At 54.0% G+C, this 15,635-nt stretch overlaps 1 protein-coding gene across 1 annotated transcript in view; it reads right to left on the bottom strand.

The window, feature by feature from the left end:
* Nucleotides 1-442: 442 nt before the first annotated feature.
* Nucleotides 443-15,635, bottom strand: part of LOC144677072 (integrin alpha-M-like) — a gene marked incomplete at both ends in the record, with an annotated part of 48,024 nt that continues 32,831 nt past the window's right edge. Inside the window, 7 exons of the mRNA XM_078537332.1 lie at nucleotides 443-550; nucleotides 1,389-1,461; nucleotides 2,476-2,559; nucleotides 4,513-4,592; nucleotides 8,127-8,237; nucleotides 8,773-8,914; nucleotides 12,271-12,344. Coding sequence (XP_078393458.1) covers nucleotides 443-550; nucleotides 1,389-1,461; nucleotides 2,476-2,559; nucleotides 4,513-4,592; nucleotides 8,127-8,237; nucleotides 8,773-8,914; nucleotides 12,271-12,344 — 672 coding nt within the window. The remainder of the gene's footprint in view (nucleotides 551-1,388; nucleotides 1,462-2,475; nucleotides 2,560-4,512; nucleotides 4,593-8,126; nucleotides 8,238-8,772; nucleotides 8,915-12,270; nucleotides 12,345-15,635) is intronic.

The following is a 15,635-nucleotide window of genomic DNA, read 5'->3' as shown; positions in this document are numbered from 1 at the left end:
TCGAGTTCTTCGGAACTGAAGGCAGGAGGAAATGTGTCGGGTTTTATACTGTTGGGGGTTGGGGGTGAGGTGGAACAAAAAGGGAAGGTCCGGCATAAGGTAAGAGGGCGGGGAGGGATGAAGATGTCACGAAGCAAATGGTAAAGAGAAGGCTAATGGTCGTGGTAAAGAAACAAAGCGTTGGTCCAGAACGCGTGTTAATGGCAGAATAATGAACAGCCAAAAGCTGTTGGCACTTGGCAAAAGCGAAACCAAAGTGGAGGACAGAGTTTGTGGCCTGAACGCCGAGTTGAAGGCAGTAGAGTGCCTGATCGGACGGTGAGGTGCTGTTCCTCTGGCCTGCGTTAAGGTTCACGGGAACGCCCTACCGCAGACCAACGACAGGGATGTCAGCGGCAGAGGCAAAATGTTGAGACTGCTGTTCCCTGGTTTTCCCACTTACGCCAGAGGGGATGGAGGTCAGGTCCTCCCAGGTTAGTCCAGTCCCGATTTTGAACGGCACTTGGAAGGTTATATCGATGGGAAGGGACTGCGGGCCCACGTTCTCAACCTGTCCCAGAAAAACACCAAGATTTACATCAATAATTAAAAAAAAAAGATACAGGCTCCATGTGCCCGCATGGTGACAGCTCTCAAACACATTCTGGTCACTTCATCAGCTTGTTGCTGACTGTCACAGCACTCCCTCAGTACTGACCCTCCGACAGTGCGGCCCTCCCTCAGTACTGACCCTCCGACAGTGCGGCCCTCCCTCAGTACTGACCCTCCGACAGTGCGGCTCTCCCCTCAGTACTGACCCTCCGACAGTGCGGCTCTCCCTCAGCACTGACCCTCCGACAGTGCGGCCCTCCCTCAGCACTGACCCTCCGACAGTGCGGCTCTCCCTCAGTACTGACCCTCCGACAGTGCGGCCCTCCCTCAGTACTGACCCTCCGACAGTGCGGCTCTCCCTCAGTACTGACCCTCCGACAGTGCGGCTCTCCCTCAGCACTGACCCTCCGACAGTGCGGCCCTCCCTCAGCACTGACCCTCCGACAGTGCGGCCCTCCCTCACCACTGACCCTCCTACAGTGCGGCACTCCCTCAGTACTGACCCTCCTACAGTGCGGCCCTCCCTCAGCACTAACCCTCCTACAGTGCGACGCTCCCTCAGTACTGACCCTCCGACAGTGCGGCTCTCCCTCAGCACTGACCCTCCGTCAGTGCGACGCTCCCTCAGCACTGACCCTCTTACAGTGCGGCACTCCCTCAGCACTGACCCTCTTACAGTGCGGCACTCCCTCAGCACTGACCCTCCTACAATGCGGCTCTCCTTCAGTAGCTGCAGCCACTGGCTGAATGTTGAAAGGGTCGACACACGCAGTTCAAAGTCTTCAGGGAATACTTACTTTGTAGGTGTGTTGAACAGGTTTTTCCTCTGCCATGTCTGTAGTGAAGTTGATATACTGAGTGGATTCTATCCTGTAGGAAAAATAATTTGAAGCTTAGCGAGAAATTTAATTTAGCTTTAAGGTAAGAGAGTTAGATACACTGTCCTTTCCCCCTCTGGGACCGGGTGTCACAGTGCGTTAGATACGCTGTCCTTTCCCCCTCTGGGACCGGGTGTCACAGTGCGTTAGATACGCTGTCCTTTCCCCCTCTGGGACCGGGTGTCACAGTGCGTTAGATACACTGTCCTTTCCCCCTCTGGGACCGGGTGTCACAGTGCGTTAGATACACTGTCCTTTCCCCCTCTGGGACCGGGTGTCACAGTGCGTTAGATACACTGTCCTTTCCCCCTCTGGGACCGGGTGTCACAGTGCGTTAGATACACTGTCCTTTCCCCCTCTGGGACCGGGTGTCACAGTGCGTTAGATACGCTGTCCTTTCCCCCTCTGGGACCGGGTGTCACAGTGCGTTAGATACACTGTCCTTTCCCCCTCTGGGACCGGGTGTCACAGTGCGTTAGATACACTGTCCTTTCCCCCTCTGGGACCGGGTGTCACAGTGCATTAGATACGCTGTCCTTTCCCCCTCTGGGACCGGGTGTCACAGTGCGTTAGATACACTGTCCTTTCCCCCTCTGGGACCGGGTGTCACAGTGCGTTAGATACACTGTCCTTTCCCCCTCTGGGACCGGGTGTCACAGTGCATTAGATACGCTGTCCTTTCCCCCTCTGGGACCGGGTGTCACAGTGCGTTAGATATACTGTCCTTTCCCCCTCTGGGACCGGGTGTCACAGTGCGTTAGATACGCTGTCCTTTCCCCCTCTGGGACCGGGTGTCACAGTGCGTTAGATACACTGTCCTTTCCCCCTCTGGGACCGGGTGTCACAGTGCGTTAGATACACTGTCCTTTCCCCCTCTGGGACCGGGTGTCACAGTGCGTTAGATACACTGTCCTTTCCCCCTCTGGGACCGGGTGTCACAGTGCGTTAGATACACTGTCCTTTCCCCCCTCTGGGACCGAATTCTCAAAGGCAAAGGAAGACTTACCCTTTGATAATCACGTTCACCTCGTATTTGACGCCAATGGTTTTGGAAACGAAGCTGTTTGTCGTGATCCTCTGTTCATTTTTGCTGTGAGGGTCAAGGATTTGGGAGAAATTAAATTCTTGAACTTAAGAATGAGACGTTCTGCGTGACTGTGCTGCAGCCAATGCTGTGACCCCCTCCACAATGAGCAAGCGGGCAGTCCGAGGGATGACCACTGTCGCCATGCGGGGAATGCAGCAGTGAATTGCTGCACAGCAAGATCCCACAACACGACAATGACCCGGCCATCTGCCTCTTTTTTTTCCCCGCCGTGCTGGTTGAGGGATGCGTGTTGTTGGCCCCTGGTCGCCAGGCAGATCTCAGCCCGCTCTTGCTCCCCACCCCCCACGCTCTTTCCTGTAGCAGCTGTGGAATTCTTTACGTCTGGCTGAGAGGGCGAGGGCATCCTCAGCTTAACATCTTGCCCTGAAAGCGCGCACCGCTGGCAGTGTGGCTCTCCCTCGGCGCTGACCCTCCGACAGTGCGGTTCTCCCTCGGCGCTGACCCTCCGACAGTGCGGCGCTCCCTCAGTACTGACCCTCCGACAGTGCGGCTCTCCCTCAGTACTAACCCTCCGACAGTGCGGCGCTCCCTCGGTACTGACCCTCCGACAGTGCGGCTTTCCCTCAGTACTGACCCTCCGACAGTGCGGCGCTCCCTCAGTATTGACCCTCCGACAGTGTGGCTCTCCCTCAGCACTGACCCTCCGACAGTGCGGCTCTCCCTTAGTACTGACCCTCCGACAGTGCGGCGCTCCCTCAGCACTGACCCTCCGACAGTGCGGCGCTCCCTCAGTACTGACCCCCCGACAGTGTGGCGCTCCCTCAGCACTGACCCTCCGACAGTGCGGCACTCCCTCAGCACTGACCCTCCGACAGTGCGGCGCTCCCTCAGTACTGACCCTCCGACAGTGCGGCGCTCCCTCAGCGCTGACCCTCCGACAGTGCGGCTCTCCCTCAGCACTGACCCTCCGACAGTGCGGCGCTCCCTCAGTACTGACCCTCCGACAGTGCGGCTCTCCCTCAGTACTAACCCTCCGACAGTGCGGCGCTCCCTCGGTACTGACCCTCCGACAGTGCGGCTTTCCCTCAGTACTGACCCTCCGACAGTGCGGCTCTCCCTCAGCACTGACCCTCCCACAGTGCGGCTCTCCCTTAGTACTGACCCTCCGACAGTGCGGCGCTCCCTCAGCACTGACCCTCCGACAGTGCGGTGCTCCCTCAGTACTGACCCTCCGACAGTGCGGCGCTCCCTCAGTACTGACCCTCCGACAGTGCGGCACTCCCTCAGCGCTGACCCTCCGACAGTGCGGCTCTCCCTCAGCACTGACCCTCCGACAGTGCGGCTCTCCCTCAGTACTGACCCTCCGATAGTGCGGCGCTCCCTCGGCACTGACCCTCCGACAGTGCGGCTCTCCCTCAGTACTGACCCTCCAACAGTGCGGCTCTCCCTCGGCACTGACCTTCCGACGGTGCGGCTCTCCCTCAGTACTGACCCTCCGACAGAGCGGCGCTCCCTCAGCACTGACCCTCTGACAGTGCGGCTCTCCCTCAGCGCTCCCTCGCAGCCTGACGACCAGTCTGCCTGTCTGACGGACATTTTCTTTCACCCCCTTCCCCCTGCCTTATGAACATGGCAATGAGGCTAGAATTTCGTGGTTCGGTCCGGCGGGGGGAGGGGGGGGACTTCAAAACCTGAAAATATCCCACTTCTGCCTACTCTCAGCTCCCTGTCCGCCAACCTCCCTCCAGGCTCCGATATCGCTCCCTCCCCGTTGCCTGAGATGGGTGAGGGGTCTAAGTGGTTGGGGGAGGGGTGCCGTACCCATCCCCGCCAGACTGAGGCGAACTGCTACCCGGGACTTGCCGAGGGGGGGACACTTACCCTTGCACCTCCCCCTGCCCTCCACTCCCTCGAAGCCCTGAGTCTGCGAGGGGCTGGTTTTGTGGGTTTGAGGGGGTGAGGTGGGGGTCTCGCTGTCTGGGGTGACGGACATACCTGCTGGCGTTGACGCTAATTTCAGCCATTGGCTTCCACACCACATCCGAAGCCACATCGAAGGTCGTGTTGAATTGCACCTGTAGCCGGTGGTCATGAGGGGCAGGGGTGGGTCGCGGGGAGGTGGTCGAAGAGTTGGGGTGAAGCAGAAAAGACAACGGGCGGTTAGACGATCTGACTGACACGGGTCACGGGCCTGTGAGCCGAGAGCGATGGCTGGGTCCCCGGCCTCTCCGACGTCGGCCCATCCGCTCGTTCAAACGGGGCGAATCGGACCGACTGACGCCGCGGTTACCTCCGGACTCGATACTCTCCCGCGTTCGACCCTCCGTCAACTTCGGCTCAGCCGAAACTCTGCTGCGCCCCACCACCCCCCCGTGTCCGAACTCGCACCGAGTCCCCTTCACCCCTCACCCCCCGTGATCGCTGACCCCACACCGGCCCCCGGTCCGGCAACACCTCCATTTTCACATTCTCACCGTCGTTTTCAAATCCCTCCTTGGCCCTCACCTCCCCCCTCCCTATCTCTGTAGCCTCCTCCAGCCCCCTACACCCCTCCCTATCTCTGTAACCTCCTCCAGCCCCTACACCCCTCCCTATCTCTGTAACCTCCTCCAGCCCCTACAACCCTCCCTATCTCTGTAGCCTCCTCCAGCCCCCTACACCCCTCCCTATCTCTGTAACCTCCTCCAGCCCCTACACCCCTCCCTATCTCTGTAACCTCCTCCAGCGCTCTACAATCCTCCCTATCTCTGTAACCTCCTCCACCCCAACAACCCTCCCTATCTCTGTAACCTCCTCCAGCCCCTACATCCATCCCTATCTCTGTAACCTCCTCCAGCCCCTACACCCCTCCCTATCTCTGTAACCTCCTCCATCCTTACACCCCTCCCTATCTCTGTAACCTCCTCCAGCCCCTACAACCCTCCCTATCTCTGTACCTTCCTCCAGTCCCTACACCCCTCCCTATCTTTGTAACCTCCTCCAGCCCCTACACCCCTTGCTATCTCTGTAACCTCCTCCAGCCCCTACAACCCTCCCTATCTCTGTAACCTCCTCCAGCCCCTACAAACCTCCCTATCTCTGTCACCTCCTCCAGCCCCTACAACCCTCCCTATCTCTGTAACCTCCTCCAGCCCCTACGACCATCCCTATCTCTGTAACCACCTCCAGCCCAACAACCCTCCCTATCTCTTGAACCTCCTCCAGCCCCTACAACCCTCCCTATCTCTGTAACCTCCTCCAGTCCCTACAACCCTCCCTATCTCTAACCTCCTCCAGCCCCTACAACCTTCCCTATCCCTGTAACCTCCTCCAGCCCCTACAACCCTCCCTATCTCTGTAACCACCTCCAGCCCCTAAAACCTTCCCTATCCCTGTAACCTCCTCCCGCCCCTACAACCCTCCCTATCTCTGTAACCACCTCCAGCCCCTACAACCTTCCCTATCCCTGTAACCTCCTCCAGCCCCTACAACCCTCCCTATCTCTGTAACCTCCTCCAGCCCCTACAACCCTCCCTATCTCTGTAACCTCCTCCAGCCCCTACACCCCTCCCTATCTCTGTAACCTCCTCCAGCCCTTATGACCCTTCCTATCTCTGTAACCTCCTCCAGCTCCTACAACACTCCCTATCTCTGTAACCTCCTCCAGCCCCTACACCCCTCCCTATCCCTGTAACCTCCTCCAGCCCTTATGACCCTCCGAGATCTCTGCGCTCCAATTCCAGCCCCTCGAGTATCTCCCGACTTGCATCGTTCTACCATTGGTGGCCGTGCCTTCAGCTGCCTGGGGTAGGGAAGGACCCTGAAGCTCTGGACTTCCCTCCCTAAAGCTCTCCATGTCTTCACTTCACCTTCTTCGTTTAAGACGCTCCTTTAAAGAGAACCTCCTTGACTCAGCTTTTGGATTCTGACCCTAATGTCTATCTATGTGGCTTGATGAGCACAAGAACGCAAGAGGAGGCCATTCAGCCCCTCGAGCCCGCTCCCCCATTCGATATGATCCTGGCTGACCGTCTGCCTCAACTCCACTCTCCCGGCCCGCTCCCCGCATCCCTCGATTCCCTGAGAGACCGAAAATCTCCCGATCCCGGTCTGGAATATGGTTAATGACGGAGCGTCCACAACCCTCTGGGGTAGAGAATTCCAAAGATTCACGACCCTCCGAGTGAAGAGATTTCTCCTCGTCTCAGTCCAAAATGGCCGACCCCTTATCCTGAGACTGTGCCCCCCTCCCCCCTCCGCGTTCTCCATTCCCCAGTCAGGGGTTGTGGGGGGAAAACAACCTCTCGGTGTCCACCCTGTCAAACCCCTTCAATCAGATCGCCTCTCATTCTTCAAAACTCCGGAGAATGTAGACCCGATTTACTCAGCCTCTCCTCATAGGACACCCCCCCTCATCCCAGGGACCAATCGAGTGAACCTTTGCTGTACCGCCTCCCAACGCAAGGATATCCTTCCTTAAACATGGAGATCAAAACTGCGCACAGTGTTCCAGGTGTGGCCTCACCACAACCCTGTACAACTGAAGCAAGACTTCCCTTATTCCTGTACTCCAATCCCATTGCCATAAAGGCCAACACACCATTTCCCTTCCTGGTTTCTTGCTGTACCCACATGCTAACTTTCTGTGCCCCTTGTACAACTCCACCCAAGTCCCTCTGAGCATCAACGTTTCCAAGTTTCACATCTTAAAAAATATTCTGCTTTTCCATCCTCACGAGCAAAGTGAATAACCTCACACACGTCCCCACACAATACTCCATCTGCCATCTTGTTGCCCCCTCACTTAACCTGTCTGTATCTCTTTGCAGCCTCTTTGTGTCCTCCACACAGCTTCCCCTCCCACCGAGCTCTGTATCATCAGCAAACGTAGCTATGTTACTCTATGTCTCTCCATCCAAGTCACTAATGTTGATTGTCAATAACTGAGACCCCCCAACACTGACCCTTGCCGCACTCCACTATTCACTGCCTGCCATCTTGAAAATGCCCCATTTATGCCCACTCTCTGGTTCCCGTCCGTGAACCAATCCTCTACCCAGGCTAATATATCACCCCCATCTCCATGAGCCCTCATCTTGCCTGTTAACCTTTTGCCTGGAACCTTTTCTGAGAGACTTTCAATAACCCAATTATAGTACATACATTGGTTCCCCTTTCTATACCCTGCTAGTTCCATCGCCAGTAACCAAATTTGTCAAGCACGGTTTCCCTTTCTGTAAAACCATGTTTACTTGTTCTACTCATAGTGTAATATTCTTATATGACATTGTTAAGACTTCCTTAATAATAGGTTTGAACTCTTCTGCAATGACTGGTGTTGGGCTAACTGCCCTCTAATTCCTGTTTTCTCTCTCCCTCTCCTTCCTCGAATATCAGGGTTACCTTTGCTGACATTAAGTTTGTTTAATGCGCCATTCAAATACAAATTGTGGTTGCTCCTTTCAAAGAGCTAGCAGGAGCAGAATGGACCAAATGACTACACCCCCCCGCCCCCGTCTCCTCTCCCGTGCTGAAAAATGCCCCCCCGCCCCTCCACCGCCCTCCGTGAGGATTCTTGGTTCTCCTTTCCGACTCCCCCATCCCACCCACCCCGCCCGTGGGGCACTCACTTTCGTTCCAGTCCCCAAGATGGGATGATTGACCCGGCAGGAGACAATCCCAACGGCGGAGTACTTGGAGTTCTTCGAGTCGTCGCACTCGATGTGGGATCTGCGGCTGGCCTGGCGGGGCAAGAGGAGCGAGACAGTTAAACGGCGCGTCGCAACCTGAGGCTACCCCACGCCAAGGCGTCGGCGGGCGTGGTTAAAGTCTCGAGACCGGCCTTCAGGCATTCTCTTCCCGCCACCAACGACACATGGTGGCAGCGTTGTGTGCCAATGACTGCATCAACACGACGCCCTCCTTCGACAGCGCCGTCCAACCGTCCCCCCATGACCTCTGCCACCTAGAAGGTCAAGGGCAGCAGACACATGGGGAACACCACCACCTGCAAGTCCCTCTCCAAGTCACTCACCATCCTGACTTGGAACTGCATCGCTAGTTCCTTCACCGTGGCTGGTGGGTCACCATCGCTAACAGCGCAGTGGGTGCACCTACACCACACGGGGACTGCAGCAGCTCAAAGAGGTGCCTCACCACCACCGCCTTCTCAAGGGTGGGGCAATAAATGCCGGCCTTGCCAGCGATGCCCACATCTCACGAACGACACCACCCCCCCACACTTTGATCTTGGAGCTTGACGAAACTGCCCCTTACCGAGATGACTGAGGTTTTCCTGAAGGTGAGGCCGGTCGGGACTTGGTAGGTGACATTGGCGAAGTACGAATTCTCACCGATGTTCTCCAGAGTCACTTCGAGCGTGAGGGTCGAGTAGCTCCCAACTACGATGAACTGGGCCCTGGAAGAGAGGGAGGGAGAGAGGGTTAGCCTAATCAGGTCAAAATGAAAACCGCCCTCAATTTATCCAGCACCCCTCCCAGGTACGAACGCACGCCCAAGGCAGGAGCGTCAACGTCATCGAAGGCTCCTTGAAAGACGTGAGGTTCTAAGGGCCGTCTCAAGGGAGGGGAGAGAGAGGAGGAGAGGTTTCAGACAGGCTTTACAGAGTGGAGGCCACCCCTCCCCTCCTCCTGAAGGCAGGGCCACCAACAGCGGAGCGATGGGAATCGGTGGATGTTTCAGAGGCCGGGATTGGGGGAGCGCAGGGATCTCGGAGGGTTGTAGGGGGCTGGAGGAGGTTACAGAGATAGGGAGGGTTGTAGGGAGCTGGAGGGGGTTACAGAGATAGGGAGGGTTGTAGGGGGCTGGAGGAGGTTACAGGGATAGGGAGGGTTGTAGGGGCTGGAGGAGGTTACAGAGATAGGGAGGGTTGTAGGGGACTGGAGGAGGTTACAGAGATAGGGAGGGTTGTAGAGGCTGGAGGAGGTTACAGAGATAGGGAGGGGTGTAGGGGCTGGAGGAGGTTGCAGAGATAGGGAGGGTTGTAGGGGCTGGAGGAGGTTACAGAGCTAGGGAGGGTTGTAGGTGCTGGAGGAGGTTACAGAGATAGGGAGGGGTGTAGGGGCTGGAGGAGGTTACAGGGATAGGGAGGGTTGTAGGGGGCTGGAGGAGGTTACAGGGATAGGAAGGGTTGTAGGGGCTGGAGGAGGTTACAGAGATAGGGAGGATTGTAGGGGCTGGAGGAGGTTACAGAGATAGGGAGGGTTGTAGGGGCTGGAGGAGGTCACAGAGATAGGGAGGGTTGTAGGGGCTGGAGGAGGTCACAGAGATAGGGAGGGTTGTAGGGAGTGGAGGAGGTCACAGAGATAGGGAGGGTTGTAGGGGGCTGGAGGAGGTTACAGAGATAGGGAGGGTTGTAGGGAGCTGGAGGGGGTTACAGAGATAGGGAGGGTTGTAGGGGGCTGGAGGAGGTTACAGGGATAGGGAGGGTTGTAGGGGCTGGAGGAGGTTACAGAGATAGGGAGGGTTGTAGGGGACTGGAGGAGGTTACAGAGATAGGGAGGGGTGTAGGGGCTGGAGGTGGTTACAGAGATAGGGAGGGTTGTAGGGGCTGGAGGAGGTCACAGAGATAGGGAGGGTTGTAGGGGTTGGAGGTGGTTACAGAGATAGGGAGGGTTGTAGGGGCTGGAGGAGGTCACAGAGATGAGGGGAAGCGAGAACATAGAGCGATTTGAATCGTAGAACAGAGGAGGCCATTCTGCCCATCATGGCTGTGCCGGCTTTTGGAAAGAGCTCTTCATCCTGTATCAGGGAAATATATTATCATCAAAACTTCATCGATTCAATCTGTAAATGAGGCCGTTCTGTCCGTTGTGTCTCTGTCGGCTTTCTGGTAGAGTTATCCAATTGATCCCACTCTGCCACTGTACTTCTCCCATCGCTTTGTCAGTCTTTTGCCTTCCCTTATCCCATTCCCTCTCAAACCCCTCGATTGACCCTCCCTCCCCCAGACTCTCAGGCAGCGCGTTCCAGATCCTAACACCCTCGATTGACCCTCCCTACCCCACACTCTCAGGCAGCACATTCCGGACCCTAACCCCTCGATTGACCCTCCCTCCCCCACACTCTCAGGCAGCGCGTTCCAGATCCTAACCCCTCGATTGACCCTCCCTCCCCCACACTCTCAGGCAGCGCGTTCCGGACCCTAACCCCCTCGATTGACCCTCCCTACCCCACACTCTCAGGCTGCGCGTTCCAGATCCTAACCCCCTCGATTGACCCTCCCTCCTCCACTCTCTCAGGCAGCGCGTTCCGGCTCCTAACCCCTCAATTGACCCTCCCTCCCCCACACTCTCAGGCAGCGCGTTCCGGCTCCTAACCCCTCAATTGACCCTCCCTCCCCCACACTCTCAGGCAGCGCGTTCCAGACACTAATCCCTCGATTGACCCTCCCTCCCCCACACTCTCAGGCAGCGCGTTCCGGACCCTAACCCCCTCGATTGACCCTCCCTACCCCACACTCTCAGGCTGCGCGTTCCAGATCCTAACCCCCTCGATTGACCCTCCCTCCCCCACTCTCTCAGGCAGCGCGTTCCGGCTCCTAACCCCTCGATTGACCCTCCCTCCCCCACACTCTCAGGCAGCGCGTTCCAGATCCTAACCCCTCTCTGCGTGAAAAAGTTTCTCCTCGTGTCTCCGTCGCTCCTTTTACCGATCGCTTTCAATCCGTGTCCCTCTGGTTCTCCATCCTTCCCCCAACGCGTGCAGTTTCTCCCGATCTACTCTGCCCCAGGACCCCTCGTGATTTCGAACACCTCGATCAAATCTCCTCTCGACCTTCTCTTCTCCGAGGAGAACAGTCCCAACTTCTCCAATCTAGCCACGGAGCTGAAGTTCCTCATTCCTGGAACCTGAAACTTCTCCGCACTCTCTCTCTCTCTCTCCAATTCCTTCACATCCTTCCTAAAGTGTGGCGCCCAGAGCGGGACACAATACTCTAGTTGGGACCAAACGAGTGTCTTATACAAGTTCAACATAACCTCCTTGTCTCTTGTACTCTACGTCCCTATTAATAAAGCCCAGGATACTGTCTGCTTTATTAACTGCTCTCTCAACCTGTTCTGCCCCCTTCAATGATTTATACACATATACCCCCAGCTCCCTCTGCCCCTTTAGAATGGTACCCTTTATTTTATACTGCCCCTCCACATTCTACTGATCCACAACGTGCCGCCTCACCCCGCTGGACCTTCCCCAGCCAGTCAAGGAGCTCTCACGAGTCACCCCCTTCGCGGACAAGCTCCAGTGGCCAGCTTGATGCTGCATGTTTGCATGCTGCGATTGGCAAAGACGTGCCAAGAAGCGTGCCGGGGGCGGGGGGGGTTCTCAGTGGCTGTCAGCTCGGGCGGAACTTGAGTACTGCTGAGAAACGAGACTGGCCGAAGTTTTTTTTTGGCCTTGCGCTCATCGGGTCAATTTGCAAGAGGACCAATACAAAGGGAGAACCACAACTTGCACGCCTCCACCAATCAGAGTCCACCGGCCAACCTATCAGCCCTCTCTTCCCATGCGGTATGAATTGTTGTTTGTCACCGCCCACCCCATATGATGTTGTTCTCGTCAAACGGTCTGATGAGTGCAAGCGGAAGTCTCTTTTTTTATTTTTGCTAACACTGCTCAGGTTCTCCAAGGGTTTAGCAGTCGCTGTGTTGGGCGGGAGGTAGGCTGAGGGGAAGTGGGGGTGGGGTGGGGGGGGAGTGTGGGTAGTGGGTGGGGTGGAGGGAGGGAGGGAGGAAGCAGGGGAAAGGTCCTTACCCCACGATGCTGAAATGGACCACCATATGGTCCTTGCAGATATTGTCAGCTCCGCATTTCTTCTCGAACGGTAGCTGCAAGGAAGTGAAGATAGCCGGGTGAAGAGGGGTCCGCCTTCAGAAAATTGAGTCCAGCACTAATAGCGAGCTGTAGCCTCCCCACCGCACCCCCCACCACTGGCCCCCACACACCCCTGCTCATCCCTTCCTGTCTACACAGCCAGTTTTGACGTGGAGCTGCGTGTTAATATGACCCATGCTCTGGCAAAGGAGCAGGCTTTAAGGAACATCTTAGAGAGAGAGAGAGAGAAAGAGGCACAGAGAGGTTTAGGGAGGGCATTCCATGGCTTAGGGGGCCACTCCCAACCCCAGGGGTGGGGGGGGAGAGGGGGCATGATCGAGAGGCCGGAACTAGAGGAGTGCAGAGATCTCGGAGGGTCGTAGGAGGTTACAGAGATAGGGAGGGTCGTAGGAGGTTACAGAGATAGGGAGGGTCGTAGGAGGTTACAGAGATAGGGAGGGTCGTAGGAGGTTACAGAGATAGGGAGGGTCGTAGGAGGTTACAGAGATAGGGAGGGTCGTAGGAGGTTACAGAGATAGGGAGGGTCGTAGGAGGTTACAGAGATAGGGAGGGTTGTAGGGGCTGGAGGAGGTTACAGAGATAGGGAGGGGTTTAGGGGCTGGAGGGGGCTACAGAGATAGGGAGGGTTGTAGGGGCTGGAGGAGTTTACAGAGATAGGGAGGGTTGTAGGGGCTGGAGGAGATTACAGAGATAGGGAGGGGTTTAGGGGCTGGAGGGGGCTACAGAGATAGGGAGGGTTGTAGGGGCTGGAGGAGGTTACAGAGATAGGGAGGGTTGTAGGGGCTGGAGGAGGTTACAAAGATAGGGAGGGTTGTAGGGGCCGGAGGGGGTTACAGAGATAGGGAGGGTTGTAGGGGTTGGAGGAGGTTACAGAGATAGGGAGGGTTGTAGGAGGTTACAGAGATAGGGAGGGTTGTAGGGGCTGGAGGAGGTTACAGAGATAGGGAGGGTTGTAGGGGCTGGAGGAGATTACAGAGATAGGGAGGGGTTTAGGGGCTGGAGGGGGCTACAGAGATAGGGAGGGTTGTAGGGGCTGGAGGAGGTTACAGAGATAGGGAGGGTTGTAGGGGCTGGAGGAGGTTACAAAGATAGGGAGGGTTGTAGGGGCCGGAGGGGGTTACAGAGATAGGGAGGGTTGTAGGGGTTGGAGGAGGTTACAGAGATAGGGAGGGTTGTAGGAGGTTACAGAGATAGGGAGGGTTGTAGGGGCTGGAGGAGGTTACAGAGATAGGGAGGGGTGTAGGGGCTGGAGGAGGTTACAGAGATAGGGAGGGTTGTAGCGGCTGGAGGAGGTTACAGAGATAGGGAGGGGGTGAGGGCCCCAGAGGAATTTGAAAGCAAGGGTGAGAACTTTTAAATGGAGGCATTGCTGGACCGGGAGCCAGTGTGGGTCAGCGAGCACAGAGGGTGACGGGTGAATGTGGACACAGGCAAAAAAGTTATGAGATACGTGGAGAGAGAGAGAGAGGGCCAGAGAGGGTGAGGTCAGAGAGAGAGAGAGAGATGGGGATGGGGGACAGAGAGAGAGAGAAATACAGAGATAGGGAGAGAGAGAAATTGAGAGAGAGGTATAGAGGGAGAGAGAGAAAGGGACAGAGAAAGTGAGAAATACAGAAAGAGAAGGATAGAGAGTGGGGGATAGGGTGAGAGTGACAGAGAGAGAGATGCCACCATAGAATGAATACTCCTGTTTACTGAGTGGCTCTTGTTTACTAACCACCACTGTTTATTAATCACATCATCTTTATTAATCACCTCATGTTTCTTAATCACCTCTTGTTTCTTAATCACCTCTTGTTTACTAATCACCCACTGTTTATTAATCACCTCATGTTTATTAATCACCTCATGTTTCTTAATCACCTCATGTTTATTAATCACCTCATGTTTCTTAATCACCTCTTGTTTACTAATCACCCACTGTTTATTAATCACCTTATGTTTATTAATCACCTCTTGTTTACTAACCACCCACTGTTTATTAATCACCTTATGTTTATTAATCACCTCTTGTTTACTAACCACCCACTGTTTATTAATCACATCATCTTTATTAATCACCTCATGTTTATTAATCACATCATCTTTATTAATCACCTCATGTTTCTTAATCACATCATCTTTATTAATCACCTCATGTTTATTAATCACATCATCTTTATTAATCACCTCATGTTTCTTAATCACATCATCTTTATTAATCACCTCATGTTTCTTAATCACATCATCTTTATTAATCACCTCATGTTTCTTAATCACATCATCTTTATTAATCACCTCATGTTTCTTAATCACCTCTTGTTTACTAATCACCCACTGTTTATTAATCACCTCATGTTTATTAATCACCTCATGTTTACTAACCACCCACTGTTTATTAATCACCTTATGTTTATTAATCAACTCTTGTTTACTAACCACCCACTGTTTATTAATTACATCATCTTTATTAATCACCTCATGTTTCTTAATCACATCATCTTTATTAATCACCTCATGTTTCTTAATCACATCATCTTTATTAATCACCTCATGTTTCTTAATCACATCATCTTTATTAATCACCTCATGTTTATTAATCACCTCTTGTTTACTAATCACCTCATCGTTATTAATCACCTCTTGTTTATTAATCACCTCATGTTTCTTAATCACATCATCTTTATTAATCACCTCATGTTTATTAATCACCTCTTGTTTATTAATCACCTCATGTTTCTTAATCACCTCATCTTTCTTAATCACATCATCTTTATTAATCACTTCATCTTTATTAATCACCTCATGTTTATTAATCACCTCATGTTTACTAATCACCCACTGTTTGTTAATCACATCATGTTTATTAATCACCTCATGTTTACTAATCACCCACTGTTTGTTAATCACATCATGTTTATTAATCACCTCATGTTTATTAATCACCCACTGTTTATTAATCACATCATGTTTATTAATCACCTCTTGTTTACTAATCACCGCATGCTTATTAATCACCTCATGCTTATTAATCACCTCATGTTTACTAACCACCCACTGTTTATTAATCACCTCATGCTTATTAATCACCTCATGTTTACTAACCACCCACTGTTTATTAATCACCTCATGTTTATTAATCACCTCTTGTTTACTAATCACCCACTGTTTATTAATCACCCCATGCTTATTAATCACCTCATGTTTACTAACCACCCACTGTTTATTAATCACCTCATGCTTATTAGTCACCTCTTGTTTACTAACCACCCACTGTTTATTAATCACCTCATGTTTATTAATCA

This window comes from Cetorhinus maximus, unplaced genomic scaffold (assembly GCF_964194155.1).
Source record: "Cetorhinus maximus unplaced genomic scaffold, sCetMax3.hap1.1 HAP1_SCAFFOLD_2197, whole genome shotgun sequence".
Taxonomy (NCBI): Eukaryota; Metazoa; Chordata; class Chondrichthyes; order Lamniformes; family Cetorhinidae; genus Cetorhinus; species Cetorhinus maximus.
The sequence above is the reverse complement of the archived record's forward strand: the minus strand, read 5'-3'. Positions and strand labels throughout refer to the sequence as shown.